This window comes from Podarcis filfolensis (assembly GCF_964270895.1).
Source record: "Podarcis filfolensis genome assembly, chromosome: 8".
In the NCBI taxonomy this organism is placed as follows: domain Eukaryota; kingdom Metazoa; phylum Chordata; class Lepidosauria; order Squamata; family Lacertidae; genus Podarcis; species Podarcis filfolensis.
In genome coordinates, this window is record NC_139611.1 from 70030552 (window position 1) to 70054557 (window position 24006).

At 43.3% G+C, this 24006-nt stretch overlaps 1 protein-coding gene across 9 annotated transcripts in view; it reads right to left on the reverse strand.

Moving 5' to 3' along the window:
• EYA3 (EYA transcriptional coactivator and phosphatase 3) overlaps positions 1–24006 on the reverse strand; it is a 51430-nt gene that overhangs the window by 3445 nt on the left and 23979 nt on the right. For 5 of the 9 annotated variants that reach the window (XM_083627225.1, XM_083627226.1, XM_083627227.1 and 2 more), the window contains 13 exons: positions 22487–22566; positions 20276–20342; positions 18602–18744; positions 11310–11395; positions 10931–11114; positions 9016–9155; positions 7645–7728; positions 6465–6554; positions 6100–6158; positions 5008–5165; positions 3001–3115; positions 1117–1238; positions 200–300 (listed from right to left, as the gene is read on the reverse strand). In XM_083627225.1, coding sequence (XP_083483351.1) covers positions 200–300; positions 1117–1238; positions 3001–3115; positions 5008–5165; positions 6100–6158; positions 6465–6554; positions 7645–7728; positions 9016–9155; positions 10931–11114; positions 11310–11395; positions 18602–18744; positions 20276–20342; positions 22487–22566 — 1429 coding nt within the window. Of the gene's footprint in view, positions 1–199; positions 301–1116; positions 1239–3000; positions 3116–5007; positions 5166–6099; positions 6159–6464; positions 6555–7644; positions 7729–9015; positions 9156–10930; positions 11115–11309; positions 11396–14953; positions 15092–18601; positions 18745–20275; positions 20343–22486; positions 22567–24006 lie in introns of all 9 variants that reach the window. The other 4 variants (XM_083627222.1, XM_083627223.1, XM_083627224.1 and 1 more) reach the window with 1 other exon arrangement.

The window sequence follows — 24006 nt, forward strand, 5'->3', positions numbered from 1 at the left end:
TGAAATATACGCAACAAAAAAAGGGGGCAAAGGACACCCAAGGATGCTATGGCTGTGTTGTCTCTAAGGCAAACAGGCTCCGGCCATCTGGCAGTGCCTGCAGGAGGAAGGGAGGCAATGGATTATTACTGGGGTGCAAAAAGGGAGCCCGCTCTTCTCAGGAAGGGTGCTGCAAGACAAACGTAGTCAACAGTCTCACCTGTTTGGCTGCCATCTCTTCATCACGCCCATCTCCAATCACCACATATGTCACCTTCTTCCCAAACCGAGAGATAATCCTTTCAAAACAGCTCTCTTTACCTGTCAAGAGATTACAAACACACTGTTGCTTATGGTCAAAGGAAAGGTACAGGCCCAGTGGGGCTGGCGTCAGTATGTGGTACCTGTGGGCAGCTGTCTGGGCCCCAGCACCATGGCAGGGCTCGCTCTTCCCTTGAACCCTGAACCTTGCCTGCAGGGCCTCTCCAACAGCTTTGTTGAAAGGCTCAGCAACCTTTGGCTCATCTCCAAATTGTTTCCATTCCTACTGTTCACTACAAGATCTCTGTAATTTAGAATGCCTGAGCTTGCTTTTTTCCTATTCCCTCCTAGTTCTTTTTCTTTTTGCATTGTGTCTCTTAGTGAACTGGGGCAGGGGCTGTCATCTCACTGATTTTTGTAAGCCATTCTGGAAGCCCTGTTTGGTGGAAGGGCAGGATAAAAATGCCAAAACTACTACTACTACTACTACTACTACTACTACTACTACTACTGCCAATGACCTTTGCAAATTGATCAACATTGTAAGACACTTAGAGAACCTGTTTAAGAAATAGTAATAAATAAATAAAATTATGTAGCTGATAGGAGTACTAAAGCCCAGTTTATCCACCCACTATAGAGATTGCAACAGTATCTGAGAGCACAGCTTTGCTCCAAAAGGCTTTGAGCCAACAAAGGTCTTTTAAGGAATCATGCAGAAGGTGGAACATGTGCTGTAGGGGTTGCTTTGATGTACTGAAGTCTCCCCCTCTTTCCAGGGAGGTTGTACAAACCCAGGTTGTACAAGAGGGCCGACTCCCTACTGCCACCCAAGACAACTGCCAAAGAGAGTTGGAATTTGATGTCACCACCTACCTATTTTTGTTGCGCTATAAATATTTTCAATTGGGAACACGTCACCTAATCCATACAGCAGAACTTTGGCCAGAGCCGGCACCAGCTGAGTAGTCGTTATCAGAACATTCACACAATTCTTTCTAGAAGGTGGCAAGAGAAATGGGTCAGGGTGAGGAGCTTGCTTATACAAGGTTGAAAAAGAGGTGGGATGCTGCTGGCCTCATATTTGCAAGCACTAATAGAAGGAACAAGAAATGACGTGAAACTCAAGACTGGATCCTCCCCTTTTATGCATTACAGTATTTGCTATTCTTTGTACCTCTCATCCATATTTCAAATGACCCTAGCTCTCTGGGGCTGACATTTGCAATGGTTCAGTGTTAAGGCTGGTCTTGGCTTCCAGTTATTCAAACGGTGATATTGTGAAGCAGCAAATTAATTGCAAAGACTTTGCCTGATAATGCACTACAGATCCATTCGAAACAATTAAATTAAGCACATAAAAAGGCAAGAGATAAAATCATGTTTAATATCTAGATAGGTATATCCAGTGCTTTTTCAGGGGGTACTTAAGGGTATGCAGTACCTCTTTTGTTGTTGTTAAAAAGTGTGGTACTTACTATAACAACTTCCTAGGTGAGTACAGGCACCTATTTTTCATTAAAAAAGCACTGGGTATATCTATATGTGCGTCTCTCTATCTAGCTAAATCTAAATATGTGTGTGCATGCAGGCGAACTAATACCAGTGTACTGGAAGAAGCAAAGATCACAAGTATTGAAGCAATGATTCTTCAACATCAACTTCGTTGGACTGGTCATGTTGTGCGGATGCCTGATTATCATCTCCCAAAGCAACTATTCTATTCCGAACTTAAAAATGGAAAGCATAATGCTGGTGGGTCAACAAAAGAGGCTTAAAGACTGTCTCAAGGCAAGTCTTAAAAAATGTAGTATAAATACTGACAACTGGGAAACACTGGCCTGCAGGCACTCCAGCTGGAGAATAGCCTTTACCAAAGGTGTCATGGGCTTTGAAGACACTTGAACTTAGGACGCAAGGGAGAAACATGCTAAGAGGAAGACATGCTTGGCAAACCCTCGCCGTGATCAACTCCCGCCCAGAAACCAATGTCCCCACTGTGGAAGGACATGTGGATCCAGAATTGGCCTCCACAGTCACCTACGGACTCATTGTTAAAATCGTGTTTATGGAAGACAATCTTACTCGGCTACGAGTGATCGCCGAAGAAGAAGACATAAGCAGGGCACTGAAATTGCCCTCCTTCGCTTCTGATGATGGGGCAACTGGCAAAAGGTATCTGCAGATTACATTATTAAACACGTAATGGGAAGCAGATTGCTGGGTGGGGCCAGCAGTGCATATGCACTAGCAGAGCCAATCTAGTACTCCTGCTGGTGCTTTTGCACTGCGCTAATCACCCCCCCACACACACACCTCACCCCTCTCCTCCTGTGTAAGCAATAATGACCCACCCATCAGGAAGCAAGTGTAGCAATGCCGCTCTACCCAGTGAGCTCCTTCTGCATGTAATATAATATTGTGCGCATGTGGCATGTACTATGATCAATAAAAAAATAATCTAATCTGACAAATGCATATTTCCTGTACACCTTAATGAGATGCAAATTATCCCATTTCTCTTGCCCACCTCCCCTGGCCTTTAAGTCTTTGACTGGATAAAAGGCAATGCAGCCATGTGTTTGGATACCAAGGCACAAGGATCTCCACCGAAACATTGTAGTTGCATCACAATTCAGACCATATATTTCTACCCAATAGTGTATGAGACACATCACTGTAAAAAACGCATAGCAAGCACCACATTGCACTAGAGCTGTAAAATATGGCAGCTGGCAGAGCAGACACTTCTCTCCATACCTTGACTGGATGAGCAGCAGGGACTTTAACGCTGTTCCCAACCAGGCATCTGTTAACATTTCTATGTCTTCCCTTAATCTCTGCAAAGCCTCCTTCTTTTCTGGGCTGAGAAGGGCTGCAAAATGCACACAAATTACATTGGTCAGAAAGCAGAAACATAAGTATATCAAGTAACGGGTTGTATCCAAACTAAGTTCTGCTCAGAGAAGACCCACTGAAATTAATGGACCTAAGTTAGCCATTAATTTCAATAGATCTGAGTATGACTCACATTGGATACAACCCTATATTATCAGTGCAATCAGAGCAAGGGCCCAACTTTGTGATTTCTGCATTCACTTCATTTGGAAGTGTTTCAGTACAGAAATGACATTATGAAAACGTCAAGTGAAACATTTTCAACATTTATTCATTTTGGAATTTATAGGTTACTTTTCTACGCTCAAAATGGTTTGCAAATGGTTACATAGAAAACATTCCACATTGCACAAAAACAATCTTGCTCTCCATTAATGGAACTCATTTTTGAATTGGCCTCTCAGAGATGCTAAAATACAGTGATAAATAACCTATTGTAAAAAGGTGAAAGGTCTCAGAGTAATCTGTTTTAAGAAAAGCCCTCTTCAGGCATTTCACCAATGTGGGAATAGGTATTTATTTTATAAAACGGGGGATTTCACAGACATGGATTAGCTATCTCTTTTGCCTTCAATATGTCTTTCAATTCCAGACAATTCAGATGTCAAACTGTTAAGACAACCCAGTTTATCCAGTTTGGACAAAATGATAAGCCACAGTTTAGCATTATGAGGATGAGCTACTGCAAGCCTTGGGCCTCCACGTGCATGGCTACAGGAAATCTAGAATCTTTCCCTGATGTTTTAGATTAATCACAGCGTCCTATGTTGTCCAAACTTAACAAACTGAGGTTAATTTTAACTATTGTTTGTTGAAAGAAGCCTACTTCAAATCATATTTTTAAGGGCCAGATCAGTTTAGCAAACCATAGATAAAATTAATCATTCAGAGTTTAGTGTTTGGATGACATACTAAACTGTGGTTAATCAAAAACAGAAGCCCTGCAAAAGCTTTGAGAGGCTACTATACGTGGTGCCAATGTAAAATTATTTAAAAGACCTGGGAAATGACATGAAAAGACTTGAAGAGAATTTTGAAAATGATTTTTGTTTTAAAAAACCTGAAGCTATAATGTTGAGATGCACAGGACTTGATGGACTTATAGAGCGAAAGACTTTGCCCCTGTATTTGAGAGTGGATGCCAGGCCAGTATCGGTCCACTCCCAAAGAAGGAAGAAGCCACCGCCAAAGAAGATAAAGAAGACTGGTAAAATAACTTAGTGAACTATGCAGGACAAATTGGATAATTTGAAAGCCAAGAAAGAAAGAGAACTTTGATTTTTTTTAAAAAGGGAAATGCTTAATGCATTTTTTAAAAAGCTTTGTGTATAGATTTCTACATTAGTTGAACTTTTAAAAGTCACTTGCAATAAGATGAACAAGGTTTGAAAATTGGATTGTTAAGAATATAAGGCTTTATGGGCATGCATGAATAAGCACGGAACAATGGAACCAAGAGGGGGAGTGGAGGGAAGTATGGTGATGTTATGGTTTGTATATACAGATGAGCTAAAACTTATGGTTTGAAATTTTGTTTATGATTTTTTTTGTTATTATAAAATTAATAAATTGCATTAAAAAAACAGAAGCCCTGGAGTAGTGGAATGCAAGTCCCAGGCTCAGTGCAACTTTTCCTCATAACAGTAAACCCCTCTTGGCATTACATGTGAACCAACCCAGTTACTACAATGCTGGCATGGTCTTAAAAGACAGGGGGGAAAAACTGCCTCACTCCAATTTTCAGGGTTGGTTGGCTGATTGTGGCCTCACCTCTCCAACACGGAAGAGCTTAATAACGTCAGAAGAAATCTACCCCTGCAGCCTATACCCTCAGGTTGCAGCAGGAACATGGACGCTGCTCACACTCACCTACTACGTTGCTTTTGTATTTGTCATAGACCTCGCGCACCTTCCGATAGCGGAAAGCCAGCTTCCTCATCCAATCCACTCCACCCTGGACTCCCGCTGAACCATGATTGGCGTTGTTTCCTGAGCCACTGAAGCCATCCGTGGAAAAATTGTAGTTGCTGAGACAGAAAATGTTGTATTTGTATTACACCTACTGGCAACTTCTGCCTGGATCATTGTTAGATGGATGACTCAAGTCCTCTTGCATAACCCACAGCAGATCTCCCTGCACATGAAAATACTCAGCTCCATTCCCTGCTGATCTGCTGCTCAGAAACCTGAATACCAGTTCTAATTAGACTTTCGTGTATTGAGGGTCTGATCACCTTATCATAATCACCAAATCAGGGCAGGTCCGTCCTGAGATCTACAGACATAGGGCGGTATACAAATTTAATAAATAAAATGAAATAAAAATACAGTGGTACCTCTGGTTAAGAACTTAATTCGTTCCAGAGGTCCGTTCTTAACCTGAAACTGTTCTTAACCTAAAACAACACTTTAGCTAATGGGGCCTCCCGCTGCCACCGCGCTGCCAGTGAGTAATTTCTGTTCTCATCCTGAGGTAAAGTTCTTAATCCGAGGTACTATTTCTGGGTTAGCGGAGTCTGTAACCTGAAGCATCTGTAACCCGAGGTACCACTGTATCTTGGGCTCAGTTTCCTCTTGAATCTTAAGTCCCAACAGCTGGGGGAAATATGGGGTTCTTCATGGACAAGTTACCCTGGAATCTCTGTTAGCAAGTATTGTTTCTTGAGCTACTTTCAGAAATGCCCCTATTCGAGAGGTCTATAAAGGAGAGACAGCAGCTCAGTGGTAGAGCAGATGTTATGCATGCAGTTCCAGTTCTAATACTTGGTTCCTCCAATTTAAAAAAAATCTCAGGTTGCAGGTGGAGGAGGAGGAGGAAGGGGGGCAGGAAGTCACTGTGACTGCTTCCTAGGTAGGGTGGACAAAACGTCACCTGTTTGAAAGTCCCATAAAAACACTGTAAGGGGTTCCTTTCTGTTGCCACATTTTAGACCTTGGAAGCAACCAATACAAATGTATCACCTTAAATCTTGCCCATTGTCATCTGATGCAACGTCTTCCACGTGAACTTGGTCACACTCCTGCAGTGAGAGAAAATTAAGTTTAGGAAGCTCCCTTATACCAAGTTGCAGGGGGTTGGACTAGATGGCCCTTGGGGTCCCTTCCAACTCTACAATTCTGTGATTCTAAGTCAGACTATGTGTCCATCCAGCCCAGTTGTTGTCTGCCCCGTGAGTAGGGAACTTGCCACTCTCCTAATGCTGCTAGACTTCAACTTCCAGCAGCCCTAGCCAGAATAGCTAGCAGCAGGGCATGATAGGAACTGTAGTCCAGTAACCTTTGGAAAGTTCATGCATTCAAACTGGAATTTGGAAGAGAACACATACCTCTAAGTCATTGAAAAATAAGTGAGTGTCGGCAACTTCAAAAATCATTTCTTCCATGGTCAAACCAGAGCTAATCACTAGAGTTGGATCCTAGAAGTTAGAATGGAAAATAGAATGGAAAAGAGGAAGAGGCCAGTATTAAACTGCATTGAAGTAAAATGGGATATTTTAGAGCATGAAGCTCATTCTACAAGGTGTGACCGGAAAGTTTGGTGAATGGTCACAGAAATTGGAAAGCGAAAAATATTTGAACGTACAATTGGCATTGGAAACCCACAAAATGCTCTCAATTGTGTACAGAGATGAAGCTGTAACTCAAAAGACAGTGTATAAGTGGTTTAAGTGTTTTCATGAAGGGTGGCAAGCCATTGAAGATGACCCTCAGTCTGGCAGACCATCGACTAGCAGAACAGCGGCAAATGTCAACGGAGTTCATGAGTTATTGATGCAGGATCAGCGTTTGTCCATCCGAATGATGGCGGAAGAATTGCATATTCAGCATGAAATCTTTACTGAGGTTACTGAGTTGTCCCACCCTCCATACTCTCCTGATCTGGCCCCACCGGATTTCTTTCTTTTCCCAAAACTGAAATCTGCACTGAAATGGTGCAGATTTCCCAACATTTCACACATCCAAGCTGCTTTGACAAGGGAACTGAAAGCAGTACGAAAAGAGGACTTCTCCAGAAGTTTCCGACAGTTCTACAAATGCTGTCAACTGTGCATTGTATCAGAGGGGGCCTATTTTGAAGGCCTGTAAGGTATGTATGTTCGAATATTTTTCGCTGTCTGATTTCTGTGACCATTCACGAACTTTCCAGTCACACCTTGTATGTAGAGCTGTCACTCAATGAAAGATACACTACAGTGCACTCTTATGCATGTCAGAAGTAAATCCCAGCAAGTTCAATGGGCCTTACTCCCAGGTCTATGGGACTGCAGCCATAGGCTTACCTAGGAGTAAGGCTAGGTCTGAAGCAAACCAAAAAGGAGAGAGAATGGGAGTGTGGATCTAACGACATCCCATCTCTGTAACAGGGCCAGATAAAAAGTTTCTCATATTTCCTTCTGAGCACTATCCCTGATTCACTGCTACTAGATTTGCAATCAGTATTTATTAGCTCAGAGCAAAGATCAAACAATTCAGAAGTTTTGCAGTAAAAGCAAAAACACTAGTTACCTTCCCGTATTTCTGGGCATATGATCCTGTTAGAAGAGAATGAAATATTATGATGGTCTCATCCAAGTCCCATAGGAACACTCGCTGAAGAAGGAAGGACAAATAGTAGAGGTTAGCTTGCTTTTGTTCAACTGCCTAGAAAGTCCCCCCACCTCCATTTTGGAAGCTTAAAGAGGACACCACAGATTAAGTCTGCTTTTGAAAAAATCTTAAATGTAGCCGAGGGAAGATCACCCAATGAAGCTCTACAATAGGAGATTCAGCAGAGTCAAAAGGAAGTCCTTCACACAACACATACACTATGGACTTACTTGCCACAAGGTAAAATATTAGCTACCACCTTGGACACCTTTAAAATGGGATTGGACAAAGTCAGGAAGAATAAGGCTACTAGTCATGATGGCTATGTATTACATCCAGTTTCGGAGATAGCATGGCTCTGAATACCAGTAGCTGGGGAAGACTTGTTGGAGAGGGCTATTGTGCTCATGTCCTGCTTGGGAGCAAATGGTTGGCCTTTGAGAGAACTAGACAGGCCTTTGATCTGAATCAGCAGGGCTTTTCTTATGTCCCTAGTTGGGTTTTGCGTCTTCTGTGCAGGAATGATAATCGATGACACTGCATCTTGAATGTATAAATATGTTTATTAAGAGACACTGTCAAAGACTCTGGGGCTTGAAGTCAGAGGCTGAGGCCTACCATAGAAAACCACTGTGAGCTGGGATGTGACCAAGTTATAAAGCTCTTTTCAGTTGCAGAAGGTAACGTGTGGGCAACATCAGCTCCTCTGACTGGCAGGCAGAATGCCGCTTTTCAATCGGCTAAAAAGTAGACGCCTGCCCTATGCCTTTGCCTGGTCAGCAGAGTACCTTTACTGGGAGGTTTCTTTCATCACCACAGATGACTTCCAAGTCCTTCTAGTGCTACCATTTTGAAGTGGGATGAGTCTATAAGTTACTTACTAAGCAGACAAGATAAAACCACACATTTTGTATGGGCAGTAATTTAGTTTTACATATTTCCATTTACATTTGTACAACTTCTATTTTATTTCATTTTAGCCATTTCAGTATTTGTTAGAGTAAGAATCACTTCTTTTTAAAGGGGCAAGGTGTGATTTGCCAAGGAATTTCAGCATTCTAAGTTTGTTTATGTTGTAGTTTAGTTGTGTCCAACTACTGTAAACTATCCTGCCTTACTTTTATATTGTTAAACTTTGCTTTGCAATGGTCTATGGACTAGAAACGCAGAAGTTTGATCTGATCTACGATACCAAACACAGTGTTAAAACTTTGGAGAGAGGGGAGGGAGAGAGCGAGAGAGCGAGAGAGCAAGAGAGCGAGAGATGTGTGATAATAGCTAGAGACTAACTTCAAGCTCGTTGTCCTGTGGTGAAGAAGCGTCTGCTTTCCTCTTCCCCCTGTTTTTCCCAGTCACGCTTTTCCTGGACTGGTCCTCGACATCTTTACTAGCTGTCGCTCTCAGCAAAGATGGACTTGTAGATGGGTCTCCTGGAAAAAAGGGACAGCACAGACTTGTTATTTTATGCTTCAATATACCAACCCTCAATACATTGCATTTCTACAGCAGCTGGTGTAACACAAAGAATAGAACAAAATGCAGACACCCCAAACAAAAACATGGCACCCCAAACAACAAACGAGGCAGCAGTATAACACACCTGGGAGTGAGAAACATTTGCAGGTGGTACAAAACATAAATGAGTTTTAAAAAACCACAGTAGGCACCAGACCAGTATCCCAAATGTGAATCTCTCCCCACCCGCCACGTTTCAAAGGGTGGAGAAACCAGCTAGAAGAGGGTCTTTGTGTTAGTATTTCACACCTCCAATGCTGCAGAAGAGATTGGTGTAAATCACATGCCTGTCTGGGAAGAGTGTGGGAATGGAAGACAGTCTTATCTCTTCCACTGTATGTACTATGTACTGTACTTTTGCTTTTACTTCTGTCTGTTCTTCTCTCGGAGCTGGAGAGAGAAGACACCATGAATCCTTTGTTTGCACAGTGGTACCTCGGGTTACAGATGCTTCAGGTTACATACGCTTCAGGTTACAGACTCCGCTAACCCAGAAATAGTACCTTGGGTTAAAAACTTTGCTTCAGGATGAGAACAGAAATCGTGCTCCGGCAGTGCGGCAGCAGCAGGAGGCCCCATTAGCTAAAGTGGTGCTTCAGGTTAAGAACAGTTTCAGGTTAAGAACAGACCTCCGGAATGAATTAAGTACTTAACCCAAGGCACCACTGTACATAGTGTGTAAATAAGTATGTAGATTAGCTCTACGATGTCTCACGCTTCTTGCTGTGTTATGTTAGAAGATTAGTGTGCATATATCGTTTAATATATGTTGCTGAAGTGCACTGGAGTAAGAAGGGAAATGCATTTTCCAGAGCTGCACATACCGGAGGAAGATCAGAGTTCAGGGGCTGCAGGGGCACCCCAGGGCATTTTCCAAAACTTTGAAGGTGGCCTAAGTGTTCAGGCAGGTTGAGGTGAGATAGGTATTCCTTCAAGTATTTGGGTTTCAATCTGTGTAGGCCTTTAGCATAAGATTTAATTCATACTCTGGGTCCCCCTTTATTAGGGAGCACTTCTGTGTGTCTCTGGCACATCTGGATGGCAATTCATTGGCTACTTGATGGAATTCACTGGTGTAAGATGTGCGGACAGCCACTCACTTGGACGGCTTTAAAGGGGACTAGATGAATTTGTGGAGGAAGAGGTGACCAGTGCCTACAAGTCATGGTGTCTATATGCTACCCCCAGAATCAGAGGCTGCATGCTTCTGAATTACCGGTTCCTGGGTTCCGCAAGCAGAATAATGATTTGCCCTTATACTCTGCTTATGGGCTTTCCATGGACACTTGGCTTTCCATGGACTAGATGCACTGCAGGGGGTTGGACTAGATGACCCTTGGGGTCCTTTCCACCTCTACAATTCTATAATTGTATGAAGAACATGTATGCCACCTTGTATACCTTGGGGGAAAGGTGTGATGTGCAAATAATTAAAAAAATAAAGTGGAAGTTGAGACCTTTTGGGACTGAGGGTTGGGGCAGAAGGCAATCGGTAGAATAGCAAAAAATAATTTCCCAGGGATAAAAGCAAAGTGCATTAATCAGACCAAGGTGCACTAAGACACAACTTATTGTATAGGTGAGTCCCCCATCCCTTCACCCCAATATGTACACACATAAGCATTTCCATACAAGCAGCATGAGCATATAGGGGCATTCTGAAATCAGCATCCTTTTCCCATCATATTACCAGAGGAATGTCTCTGCGCCGTCTGAGTAGGCACCATGGCATTTGGTTTTTCAGAAGGATACGTGGTTGTTGCTAAGGTGGGACTCTCTGTGCTGCTGTCTGCTGGTGATACAACTCCAAAGCTTGAACTTGAGTAATATGGCTGGTATTGACTTTGGCCAAGAATTGTATACGTAGGATACTCCTATTCAAAATTAAGAGGGAAAGGGACAGCAAAACAAAGTAAGTCTTATTCCAAGTAAACATGGGTGACTATTGCACTGTTAGCATTCAAGCATACAGTCTGAAAAATAATAAAAAGCTTTCTACCATTCAAAAACGAAAAGCATGGAGTAAAATAAGTTTGATGCAGGCTTATTTCTATGGGAGGAAACCATACCTGTTGAGAGATGCTGGCTACTGCTGATGCTGAAATATTGACAGCAGGTGAGGTGGTGGAAACTGAGTTGGCGTTGGTACTTGAAGCTGTAAAAATCAAACAGATGGCTATGTGTCAATCTGTTAGAAGTGCAAGCAGCAAAGCCAAATGGCATTGGAGCAGGGAAACTGCAGTGCTGGCATTCTTAGCGTCAACTGTGCTTTCCTTAATCAAAGGTGGAGTTTGCAAAGACTGAGCAACAATGCTGCCCCATAGAAATCCTTTAGCTAAACAGGATGCAAGTGTCCTCAGTTCTGGAAGCAATGCTTTTAGATTCTGCCAGATAGTAGTAGTTTTTTAATTTTTTTTAAAAACCTACATGAAAAAGATTGTTCCTTCCATACATAAAAGTCGGGAAACTATAACTTCAACTGCACAATATTACTAACAACAGACTAAGTCATCTGCATTTACCTTTCAGGAAAACCAGTGTGAAAAATTAACCAACATATTGGTTTCAAGTATGAATAACACTGTCTGGATCCAACCTAATCAATCATCATCTTCATCACTATAGAGAACTATGGTGATTGCCAATAGGATTGGAGCCAAAATAAGGCTACTGAAGAACATGCAAGTGATATCAGTGTGCTCCAGGGAACTCAGAGGTTTACAGAAACACAAGTCTTTATAAAAAGAAGCAAAACCAGAGACAGCCCAAGGAGGACTGAGAATACTCAATAGTCACAGAATGTTGTGTCAGCGGGAAAAGAAAAAAGGAAAGGGGCGGGGAGTGGAAAGAAGTACTATAGAGCAGCTTCCTGGCTAGAAAGAAAGAAAGAAAGAAAGAAAGAAAGAAAGAAAGAAAGAAAATAATAATAATAATAATAATAATAATAATAATAATAATAATAATATGTTGATCCTCTTAAAAACTAAGGCCAACATATCATTAGGCATGGTGAAGCCAGCTGAAATCAAGGGGTTTAAGCATGCCTCACTCTATGCCATATTTAAGCCTGGGTGCTGGGCTGAATAATTGTCCCTTTGCAGGAGAATTTCCATATTAAACAAACTGGCCATGAGCTGAATGTGAGAGGGGGCTCTGTCACATGCCACAGCTGAGCAGCAGCCATATAGAGATGCTCTTAATGGAGTTGAAGCAAACAATTTAATCCCCCAGAGTGAATGACCTACTTCATCCAAGGCAATAGAAAGTTACTTAATTCTAGGAAATCAGCTACATTAGCATCTGAAATCCTTCTGGGAGCTCCTTCCAGCTTGTGTGCCTATTGTTTTATAGTAGACTGTTTGTGTGATAAGCAGAAAGCTCTCAAAGCTACTTTTTTTCCAGTGGTGCTGTATTGCAGCTTACAATTCTTAATGCAACTGACAAAAAGAAAAGAAAAAGAAAGCTGCACTTAGGGGTGATAGCATGCTGTTGTTTTCAGTCCAGATCTACCAGCTGCTTGGCTGTGGCTCTCCTCATCTTACTTATGTGACATTGTTCACAGCTTGTTTTTGATCAATAAGCCCGCTATGCGTCACAAGGACATAAGATCTGGATGAAAAACACCAAATCTATCCCAGCAGTCTGCATTTCCATCTTATGGGCAAGCGGTTGGGTCTGCATTTCTTCCCAGGTCTGCTCAGTGATACCAAAAGTGAGTTTTTGAAATTCATGTAGCCGTAGTACACACAATGTGCCAGAGTCGAGGTTTGGTTTCTTGTTTTGAAGACAGCTGCATACTGGTAACCAGAACATTAAGATCACACTCTTCACTGCTGGGTTTTTTAAATGAACCCAACAAAAACCCTGTGAAATATGAGGATTCACACAAGGCCAGCTGGGTGAATACTATATGTTTTCGAGTAAAAAACAGAGGTTATTATACCTACTTGAATGTGCTACAAAACTAAGCGTTACTTCAAAATCAAATGTAGACAGGCAGTATGATTCTGTTCATTTATATAAAATCTGGTTAGGGTCAAACTACATTTTACATTAGTTTAAATGCAGGCTTTTTGCACACAAATGGCCAGTGTGAGGGGCCCAGTCCAAACAGGGGTGGGGGAGCCCTGTGCCTGCAATTTGCAGTGGAAAAAACTACTCCCATTTACTAGAATGGAAGCACTTTTTCTTATACAAACTGCAGGTGTGGGACCTGCTCCTCCCACCCCCACCCCTCCAAATCCAGATCAGGACTATATAAAGGCAAAGAGTTAAAAAAATAAATTCCTCTCCCAGTCCATGCTAGGGTGCTGATCTGGATCAGGGCCCCCACACTGTGTGTGTGTGGGGGGGAATACACTATTCTTAAAAGAATAGAGATGTAACTAAACATGTTCATTGGCTCTTCGCTTTAGTAGCTTGAGACCAGCAGCCCTCTTCTAGCTGAAGAGTAAGCAGGTGGCCAATTTATATTCTAATTGAACTGTCTGGAGTGCAACAAACCATGATTCCCAGTCTGAACATAATACTAAGCCAGGGATCATTGTTTGTTTCCCCCATTTGCGGGGAGGAATAAAGCAAACCCAAATTGATGAGTTCATGGTAATACGGAATATTGTGACATGCGAACAAGGTCAGTATTGGGGTGGAGCATAAACCATCACATGCAAATGTGGATGGAAACAGGTCACTTGCTGCATGTGGAACAGTTAAAACAGTTGCGTATATCAGCTCTAACAACATGGGGAGCTAATCATCTGTAAGTGAAATGAGCATTAACCATATTCCCACCACAATCTGAGGAAGCAGCAAGTGGCTTAACTTGAGTCAACCAGATACAGCATGAATGGGCTTTGGGCCCAGATACTCTCTTCTTCCTCCTCCCTCCAGAATTTGTTGTTACATCCAAACTGGATAAGCTAAATGCCAACATAAAACAGATGGCCTGCAAACCATGGTTGGAACAGAGTTTCCAATTCTAGTTGAGAGGTAAACCGTGGTTTGCAGCAGTAGCTACAGTCTGTTCAATTCAGAGGCAACAAGATACTATGGTTACTGCAAATCAGGCCATGAAGGAGGGAACTGGAGTGTATATGCAGCCATTGGCCCAAAATAAGCAGCTTGTAGGAGATTCTTCCCTGTCATAAAGTACTCTAACTGCCATGTTACCAGGACTGCAGCAGTGTGGGGGAAAAGGACACGTTGATCTCTGTCACTAGCTAGGAGAACAAGAGCTGTTGAATAGCTATTTCCTTTCTTAATTGTTGCAATCTGCCACAGAGACCATTTGATCAACAGGCGGGGTACAAATCTTTAAAACAAATAAAGTAATAGTTGCTAGCTCTTAACAGCTAGGCCCCTATGCATTCTGATAGCCCAGTGATATTGGGAAACGAACACAGACATGCTGAACAGTGGCATGCATTTGATTTCTGTAACCCATTCCTCCCTTTCCCGAACAGTCACCCTCCTGCCTCTGTGAGAGTTTCAGAAGCACGGCAAAGTAAAATTATCCTGTTACAGATAGCGGATCTCGGCAAATCAGTGAAAAAGGCTGGCTAATGGCAAGGTGGGTGGGAGGGAGGGAACCATGACTCACAAAGCACAGAGAAGCATGCACAAAACAAAGACAAAAACGTGCTGGCCTCTTCGCGGTTTCTAGACCGGGTTACAGGGAAGAGGTACGTAGATAAATAACCATGCTGACCTTTACCTTGAATAGGATAAGAATAATGTGCTGGGCTGGATTGGCTTGTGGTTAACCCTGTAGTGCAGGTAAGAACACTGTGCTGACTTGGAGATGGAGTCTGAATTAAACCACTCTCAGGTTTCATACCTGGCCACAGTGCACCTGAATCAGATAAATTGCACCAGTTACAAACAAAATTGGTGGTGGTCAAGCCAGGCTTCCCACCGAGATTCTTTTTGCCTCCGAGTACAAGTGACAAAACCCATCACCTAAATATGGAAGGTGGTTAATGTGCAAATTTTGAGGCACAAGCCTAGAGAAAACAGCAAAGAGGAAGAAGACGGGGAGAAAAGCTAGCCAAAATTAAAAGAGGGAGAAGAGGTGTGGTAAGGTTAATTTCCAAGCCTTTGCAAGGAGGGAAATGTGCTGGAGTTTCTAATGAAACTCTTCCTAGACTGATGCTAAGGAGCTGATTGTCACCTTTTCGATTCCTGCACAGGACTACAGGGAGCTGGTTGTGTGGAGGATAATGTTACCAGCATTTGTTTCTGTTCTGAACTGTTTCTGTGGCACACTATCCACAGGAATATTTCACTGACACATTCAATGATAATTACTGCATGGTGCATTTAAGATCAATTACCAGGAATATACATGAGAGATAAGCACAAGAGAACAGCGCACACACTTGATGAAATCAATTTGAAAAAAAGGTATTTATTTTGCTCAAACTATCCTCTTGTCACGTACAAGAGCAGCTAGACCAGACTCTCTGCTACTGTGCTCCTCTGTAATCTTTTATCTATTGTCAACTATGTTTAAAATGACCCAGATTCGAGGTAACTCTTCATTTGTCAGAACTTATCAGATGTGTTGGGTAGAGAGGGAGACCACAGGTCAGTATGTGCTTTGCACAGAGAAGATCCCAGGTACAATCCCTGGCATTAAACAGATCAAGTAGCAGTTATGGAGAGATCCTGGAGAGCCACTGGCCATGATCACATGTGACAATAAGCCAGATAACAATGACCAACATCCCAGGGAATCTGCGAGAATTTCTGAGGCACTCCTAGCTACCAGAGACACCTGCACCTCCAGTGACAGAGCTTGATCTAAAAGTACCTGCAGACTATGTACCTGCCCTTGAGGGAGAGTGCAACCTCATCCAGGGCAAACAACTGACTAACTTCCTGGACCCAGGAACTGCTCCCTCAGAGAGCTTCCACCTTGCCAGGATTCAAGCTGAGCTTATTAGTCCTGATCAAGCCCAACACTGCATCCAGACACTGGTCCATGGCTTTCATAACCACTCCTGATGTTACAGAGGAATAGAGTTGGCTACCATCAGCATACTGATGACACCTCACTCCTAATGATCGCTCCCAACATCTTAATAGATACTTAAAATAGCACCGGAAATGCCATAATGCCCCGCAGCATCCCACAGCTCAAGGGCCAGGGGCCCAAGAAACACTCATCCAATACTGACTTCTGGAAATAAGGTTAGAACTGCAGAACAGCGCCCCAATATCCAAGGCTGATGGTATCAAAAGCTGATGAGAGATTGGGCAGAAAGAGCAGGGACACTTCTCATCCTTTTTCTGATAAAGGTCAGCCAGCCTGATTCACTCCTAAAGCCAGATCTGAATCCAGACTGGAAGGGGTTTAGATAATTCATAACCTCCAAGAATGCCTGAATTCTATTGCCATGTCTTTCTGTCTCAGAGTGTGCCTCTGAGGGTGAGGTCAAACTTCTGTGTTAGCACCAAAGTGACCTCCCCGGGTTGCAAGCCGTGTTGCAGTGTGTATGGAGGTCCTGGGCTGTCCAGACGACAAGACGCCCTCTTGGCCTCACTGAGGTGGTCCCAAGGAAAGCAGCTTGGCTGCAAGAGTTGCCGGAAGAAGGCATACAAGAAGACATCCAACTGCCTTAGGGACTCTACTCTGGATTTGCACAGGGTTTACTCCTTGGCCTTTTCTTCTCTTGAATATATCCCGCAAGGCAGCAGAGGTTTAGGATCAGAGTTTTCCTTCTCCTAGATGGGCTACCTTCCTAGGTTGATAAGCCCTATCTGCCTTACTTTCTTGAGTACTGTGCCCCAAAACAGGGTATTTGAGACTAAGCAGTAGGAGTTGTTAAATAATCGGTTGTTTTTTTCAAGAGAGGCTGCACCATTTCCTCCTTCAAGGTGGCAGCCACCACCTCTTTATGCAAAGATCAATTCACCACACCCTGGACCCATCCAGTTATGCCCTTTCATACTGGCTAGCTTTAATCAGCCATGAAGGTTTGAGGGAGAATGTGGCTGGGTATAAACTTGCATGTCACTGGGCTGCAAAAACTGAAAATGATCCCGCAAAACAAGGCTTGATGGAGCATTAGAAACCTGACGGAGCTGTGATAACCATGGCATCAAACTAACTATGGAGGTGGGTGACTTTGACCTCAAAGTGCTCATCACAGTGGGTCTCCCAAGGGTTCTGGGCTCTGCCTAATGTTATAAATATCAACAGCCAATGGACCACCCTAAAGAGCTCCACTGGATGCTTACTTGAGGATAAGATGAAGGCAGCAAAGTACGCTTTTACATCTTTGCTGCTTTCACCACAACCCACACTCCAGATGTCATCTGGCTTGTTTCTTATCAAGCAGCTCTCCAGTATACCAGGAGGCCAAACACATTCTGCAGCACCAGAGACTGCACTTAGGAGCAATTATATCAATGCCATTCCACATCTTGCCATTCCACTGCAAAGTGAGAGCCTGGGAAGGATCACCAGCATCGAGAAAGGAGTATCAAGAACTCCATCAGAATCCATTAAGTATCTGGGGTTGGACCATCTTAATTGGTTCTCCACTCCTGTGGGGGGAAACTGGTAGCATTAGCCCAAACTTCATCAAAAAGTGTCACAGAACTGCCCACCCACCTTATTTCCAGGCCGCCAAACGTGCCACCAAGGGCAAAACCCAAACTGAGGGTGTACCCTTCACTATGTACCAGGTCGAAGACATCTTGAGACAGCTCCATAGTTGACATTGAGGTCATGAAGTCTTGAGCCAGACCACTGAGAGCAGTTTCAGCATGGATGTTGAAGTCACCCAGGACAATATTCCCAGGGTTCTCCAAAACCATGCCAGAGACCTCCCACATCAGTTTGGTAAAGAAGGCTGCTGGACAGCAGGTTGGGTGGTACTATCACAACAGTAACAGGATAGATAGTGCCTAGGTGAATTTCACCAAAGGAATTTTAAAAATTGCCATCAAATTACTAGAAAACTCTCTGTGAGCAGCTTGGTAAACCATTATGATAAAGTTAGTACGCTAGGGTTAACACACCCACACCCAAAATTAAGAATGCCAAATAGCTTTAGAAAATGCATGATGCTTTCACATTCAATATTTCAGGCAATGAAGCAAGTACAGTTTCTTATGTAAGACTCATGTGTCTCATTCCAGAAACATGTGTGGCTTCTTGCATTATATATATAAGAAGAGCTGCTTATGGGTTTCCCCTGGTATCTCGCTGGACATTGTGAGAAGGAGAAGGCTGGACTAGATGAGCCTTTGGCCTGATCCACAGCAGGGCTCTTCTTAGGTTCTTATGAAGGAAAATAGTAATTTACATACACAGTTTCACAAAATACCTTTTACTGTAAGAACTCTGGCTTACCAAAAGGAGGTAGTCCATAGGCTTGGGTTGTCTGAGGATAAACAGCGTATGTCTGCGACTGCTGCAGTGCTTGGTACTGAGTCTGACCAGAATAAGAGGCCATCGTTTCCGATACAGGTACAGAAAGAATATGTGCATATGGCCTGGTTAAAGAAAAGAAAAATATTGCCATTAAGGAATGTTAATAAGTAACTAGGTAAAAGGGTTGGGTAAGCTCAACCTGTCCCTCAACATATATTCCCTATAAGTAGTATTACAGCAGAAAGAGAGAGTATGCCTGGGGTACATGGAATTGCCTCCCCTTCCTGGCTTCCTCCCGATAGCACAAGGCTGCCACAGGCTGCACACTTGCTCCTTTGGGGGGAGAGAGGAAACCGCTCCTTGCTTCAAAGCAACCTCGTCACAGCCAGGGAACTCAGGAGACAATGCTCATCTCTTATGACAGGCACGTCCAACATTGAGGAGGTTGTGATCTGTAATTCAATATCAAAAACTGGCAGTGATCTACCACCCCCCGAAGTCATTAAACAAACAAACAAACAAACAAACGGATCTTTATTTCACAGTCAGAGCGTGCAGGGCTTCCCCCCCCCTCTCTCTCACACACACACACAGCATACTCACTCCACCTCCAGCTTTCCCCTACTGTTGCTTTTAAATGCAGCTGACTTCGTGTCAGCATCCCCAAGCCCTTACTCCACCTCTCTTTCCCCTAATGTTGCACGTTAAAGCCTTTCCCTCACTCAAACTCATGGAGCGCTACGGGGGCTTTCCCCCGTGTGTTTTGTTCTTTGCCTCCCTCGCTGTTTGTGGAGGGGGGGGCTCCTTTTTTATTTATTTCTTTGCTTCTGAACTAGCGGGCAAGCAGGCAAGGAGCTTTTCGTTCCCTGCTTTCCCCCTCCAGTTTGTCAAACACGCAGGCAATGCAGAGGGGGCAGAATGGAAGGAAGGCGGCTCAGATGGAGGAGGAGGAGCTCAGGCTTACATGAGACTGGCAGCAGCAGTGGCTGCTGCTGCTGCGTCCAGCTGCAGAGAAAGGCTTTCCTTTCTCAGCCTGCGATCAACGAAAATCAGTCTACAGTCCCTGAGTCGATCGCGATCGACGTCTTGGACATGGGGGTCTTATGAGATTCATGGTCTCCTATTGCTCACATTCAGGCTTCTGGGGTGTATACACCCTCTAAAAGACAGGAGCATGTGGTCTCCAGATTGCTACATGCACTTCTGTCGCACAGAAGGTGTACACATCAGGCAACGGAGGAAAATATATTTCTAGGTGCAATGCATTCGCCCTCACAGTTTAACAGGTATTTCTGACATGGGAAGAAGGACTGTATGGTGTGCATTTTTTAAGGTCAACTCTTCCAAGGAGGGGGGAAAGGGCAAGGCAGGCTTTCAAGAAGTCATGCCCATGGCTGATTGCTCCCTATTCCCCATGGGAGGGCACAATCCTTTTCATTGCAAGGAGATGGTCTCTCCTGCCATTTAAAGTATTCTTTAGCTATGGGCAAAGTTGCTACCGATCTGAGAGCGAACGCTGTGTTGTCAATGTAAAGACGAAAACTGGCCCACATCCCTTCACCTACTGAGGTAGTAGTATCTGTTGTGAAAGTGGAACCCTATTTAACACTATGGAGAAACAAACCATCAGTTGAGCCAAACTATTCAACTTACTTTGCAGAATACATCTGTGAGGTATATTCATTTGATGACCTTGAGATGTAATCAGTGCATGGCATAACTGGAAAATATATAGAGTTTGATAAGTACATGTAAACTATTTAAGAGAACAATCATTTTGAACATATCAGCACAAACATCACAAAGTTGTAATGTTCACCATTATATTTAGAAGACATATGCATTCCAGTGTAAATAATACATGGAAGTGGGAGTTTTCACCCTCCTCTCTCATGAGGGAATAAGGAGATGAGGAGAGCAGTGCTAGACCTTGAGCATTGCTGTGACTCTCTCACAATCATCCAAGGCATGGCTTAGATGGCATCTGGGTTCAGCAGATGCTGTTGGACTCAACTCCCCAAAGACCCAGTCAGCATGGCTAATGGTCAGAGATGATGGGGCTTGTAGTTGAGCAACAGATACATGGTCAAAGGGTCTCCACTCCCGGTTTAAATGATTCTCTGAACTAGGCCAACATGGGAGAATTATTAAGCCAGAGAAGTATTACATAGAAAAGAAGGAATCACAGCAAGAGCTAATTCTAGCTGTGAGAATGTGTGTAGCAGCTCACTAAAATGAGCTACTTTGTCCAAGCTTTATGCCAGAGGAGGGTATTCAAGGACAGCTGTATGGTTAGTTCCACGTGTTCTGCATGCTGTGCTTACAGAAGTAACTGTATATTCCTCCGAGAATGTCCTCCTCCTACATTACACAGTGCTTATCTATAAGCAGGCAAGTCAAGCAGGCGGTGGGGGTAAGTCCTAGAAATTACTTGTAGAATTGCTTTGTATAATTAGAAGTCTTCAATATGCTACCATACACCCTTTTCCTTCTTTGGGCCGAGTATACACCACACATTTAAAGCACATCTCCCCTCCAAGAATCCTGGGAACTGTGGTTTATCCAGCACAGAGCTGCAATTCTCAGCACTACAATCTACAGTTCCCAGAATTCTTGGTGTGTATGGTGTGTATTCTTAGAGTCCTATGGCTCTTTTCCTATGTTAGGGAGAGAACAATCTAGCTAGTGTGATCGCATAGCACTTCAACGATAGTATCTGAAACTCAGCACCTTCTTCCCAAGCTACCAGTTTGCAACTATACTTGCTATGGGGGTGGTGTGCCCAGGACAAGATCCTTCCCTATAGGTTACCTAAAGTTTGGGTGGGTTTACTATAATTAGTTGTGTCCCATAGGAAGCTGCCTTGTTCTAAAGTCAGACTAAAGCCCATCAAGTTCAATATCATCACCACTGACTGACTGTAGCTCTGTAGTGTTTCAGGCAGGATTCTTTCTCAGCCCTAACCTGGAGAAACCAGGGACTGAACCTGAAAACATGGTTACTCAACTACAGCCCTTCCCACCATTGCCTTTAAGCTATGAGCAGTAGTCTCTTGGTTAGATACCCAGGTTAGGACCAAATGCCACCTATGGCTGAACCCGCAGGAGAGCGCAAAAGGCAGTTTTGGTATGCTTCACCTGACAATGTATTGACTGTCACCAGAATGACCCAGCCAAACAATTAAAGGAGCAGAGAGATTTGAGAGAATACTGTGGTGGACACCCCTTCTTAAAAAAACAGTGTTAGTGGCTCATGGCTTTCATTTTCATTATTAGCATCATATGTTCTCTCCTGTTGCAGCAGCCCCTTGATATCATTAGTGTTATGCCTGAATTTAGCCTTTGACAGACCTAGGGGACCTTCAGCCAGATGCTTTTACACCCCCAAGTGCATGAGGCAATGGGGCCAAGACCATCCCCATCTGGTTCCTTTGCGGTTACAGAACAGAGAAAATAAAATTAAGGTGAAGAGGCTGTAGCTCAGTGGTAGAGAATCGGCTCTGCCTGCAGAAGGTCCCAGGTTCAATCCCTGAAATCTTGGAGGAGCCTAGACAATATTCAGTATATTGTCAGCATAGACAATATTGAGCCAAATGATCTGACTCAATATAAGGCAGCACTCTATGTTTCTATGACAGAGAGAGGTAGTACATTTTCTTCCCCATTTGGTTTCACTGACAGGCAAGTTCAAAGGAATAGCTTAATGGCTCGTTGATTCAGGAAGCCTTGCATTTTTCTGGTGAGTGTGTGTGTTTGTGTAGATTCTCCTCAGAAACCTGGGAATTCTAAGCACTTGTCTGTACAATTCAGGCACAAAACTTACCCAGTTCTTCTACTCAACTATAAAAATAAAGAAGGCACTTACTTTCATTGGACATGGACAGGTTTGAACCAAGGCTTGAGGATTCAGGTTTCTGATCACTATCGTCTGTGCTGTTCACTTGCCTGAAAGGATCAATACAGAAGCAGAAGCTGTTGCTTATCTCTGCAGCACAGAAGCACTGGCTCAATTTTAACATCAGGTCAAACTACCGCTTGCTCTCTAAGCACAGTTAAGAAGACAAACCAGAAGGGAGGAATCATTGCAAACTGAGTGTGGTGCCCTGCACAAATGGAGCTCCACTTGCACAAAGTGCCTCCACCCAATTTTGGGTAACACTTCTCCTCTGATGGTCCCACATGGTCCACCCCACACCATGCAGGAGGATCTCATACTATCTAGAAAGACTTGAGGGGTGAACGTTCTGGGGGGCAGGAAAGTCCCTCTCCATGTTCTTCATTCTATTCCCAGTTTTCACAATTGAAACCGTTGTTAAGTTAAATACTGTATTCCTTATCCCAGTTCAAGACAGAGAGCCATGTTTAATGCTGCAGTTCTGTGTCTGCAATGGAACGTCTTCCTCTCCTGTCCCCACAGTCACCCTCCACCCATCCATTTTGTGTTGTGTCTTTTAGACCTTGTTTTTAATCTGTGCACAGTGCCTAGTAGACATGAGGTACTTTAGACATAATGATGATGATGATGATGATGATGATGATGATAAATTTTTATTAGCACAATGTACAGCAATGGTTTTATTCCTAAACAAACATTTTTGGAATATTTGGTAGGTTGTGGACTCTCCTTCCTTGGAGGTTTTTAAGCAGAGGTTGGATGGCCATCTGTCATGGATGTTATAGCTGAGATTCCTGCATTGCAAGGGTTAGACTAGATGACCCGTGGGATCACTTCTATCTCTATGATTCTATGAAAACATGTGCTTTAACTGGGATCTAGTAACCATTTGCCCACAGCTGACAATTGTGTATGAAGCTTAATTGTAGCAAGTATGACTTTAAAAACTCCAATTTAGAGATGGGAAGGGTCATAGCAATAGAGCAACTGCTTGGCATGCATAAACTCCTGGCTTTGATGCCTGAAGTGCTGGGGTGCCATTGCCAGGCAATGTAAACAATACTAAGCTAGATGAACCAATGATCTGCCTTGGTAGAAGACAACTTTCTATGTTCTTGTGTGTTGTTAGAAGTGTTATAATGTGGAATTTGGGGGTTTCCCAGCTGCAAGTAAAGTCATGCATTCAATCATTTTCTAGAATGCAACATTACACACAAAAAGCATGCGGGATGTAGCATGCAGTGGGATCCAGTAAACAGTTACACAGAAGCTATCTGAAAAACATCGTTTATTGTTATGAGAATGAACAATTGCAAGCCTAAAGTGTTCATGGCTCCCTCTTCCCTCCCCCGTGTGGGCAGAGACAGAAAACTTCCTACAGTTTGAAACAAACCACAGTTTTCCATTTCAGAATATGGGAAACTGTGGTTTGTGCAAACTATAGTTGGGATGCAAACTAGGATCAAAGCATGGTGCAATATTCTGATTTT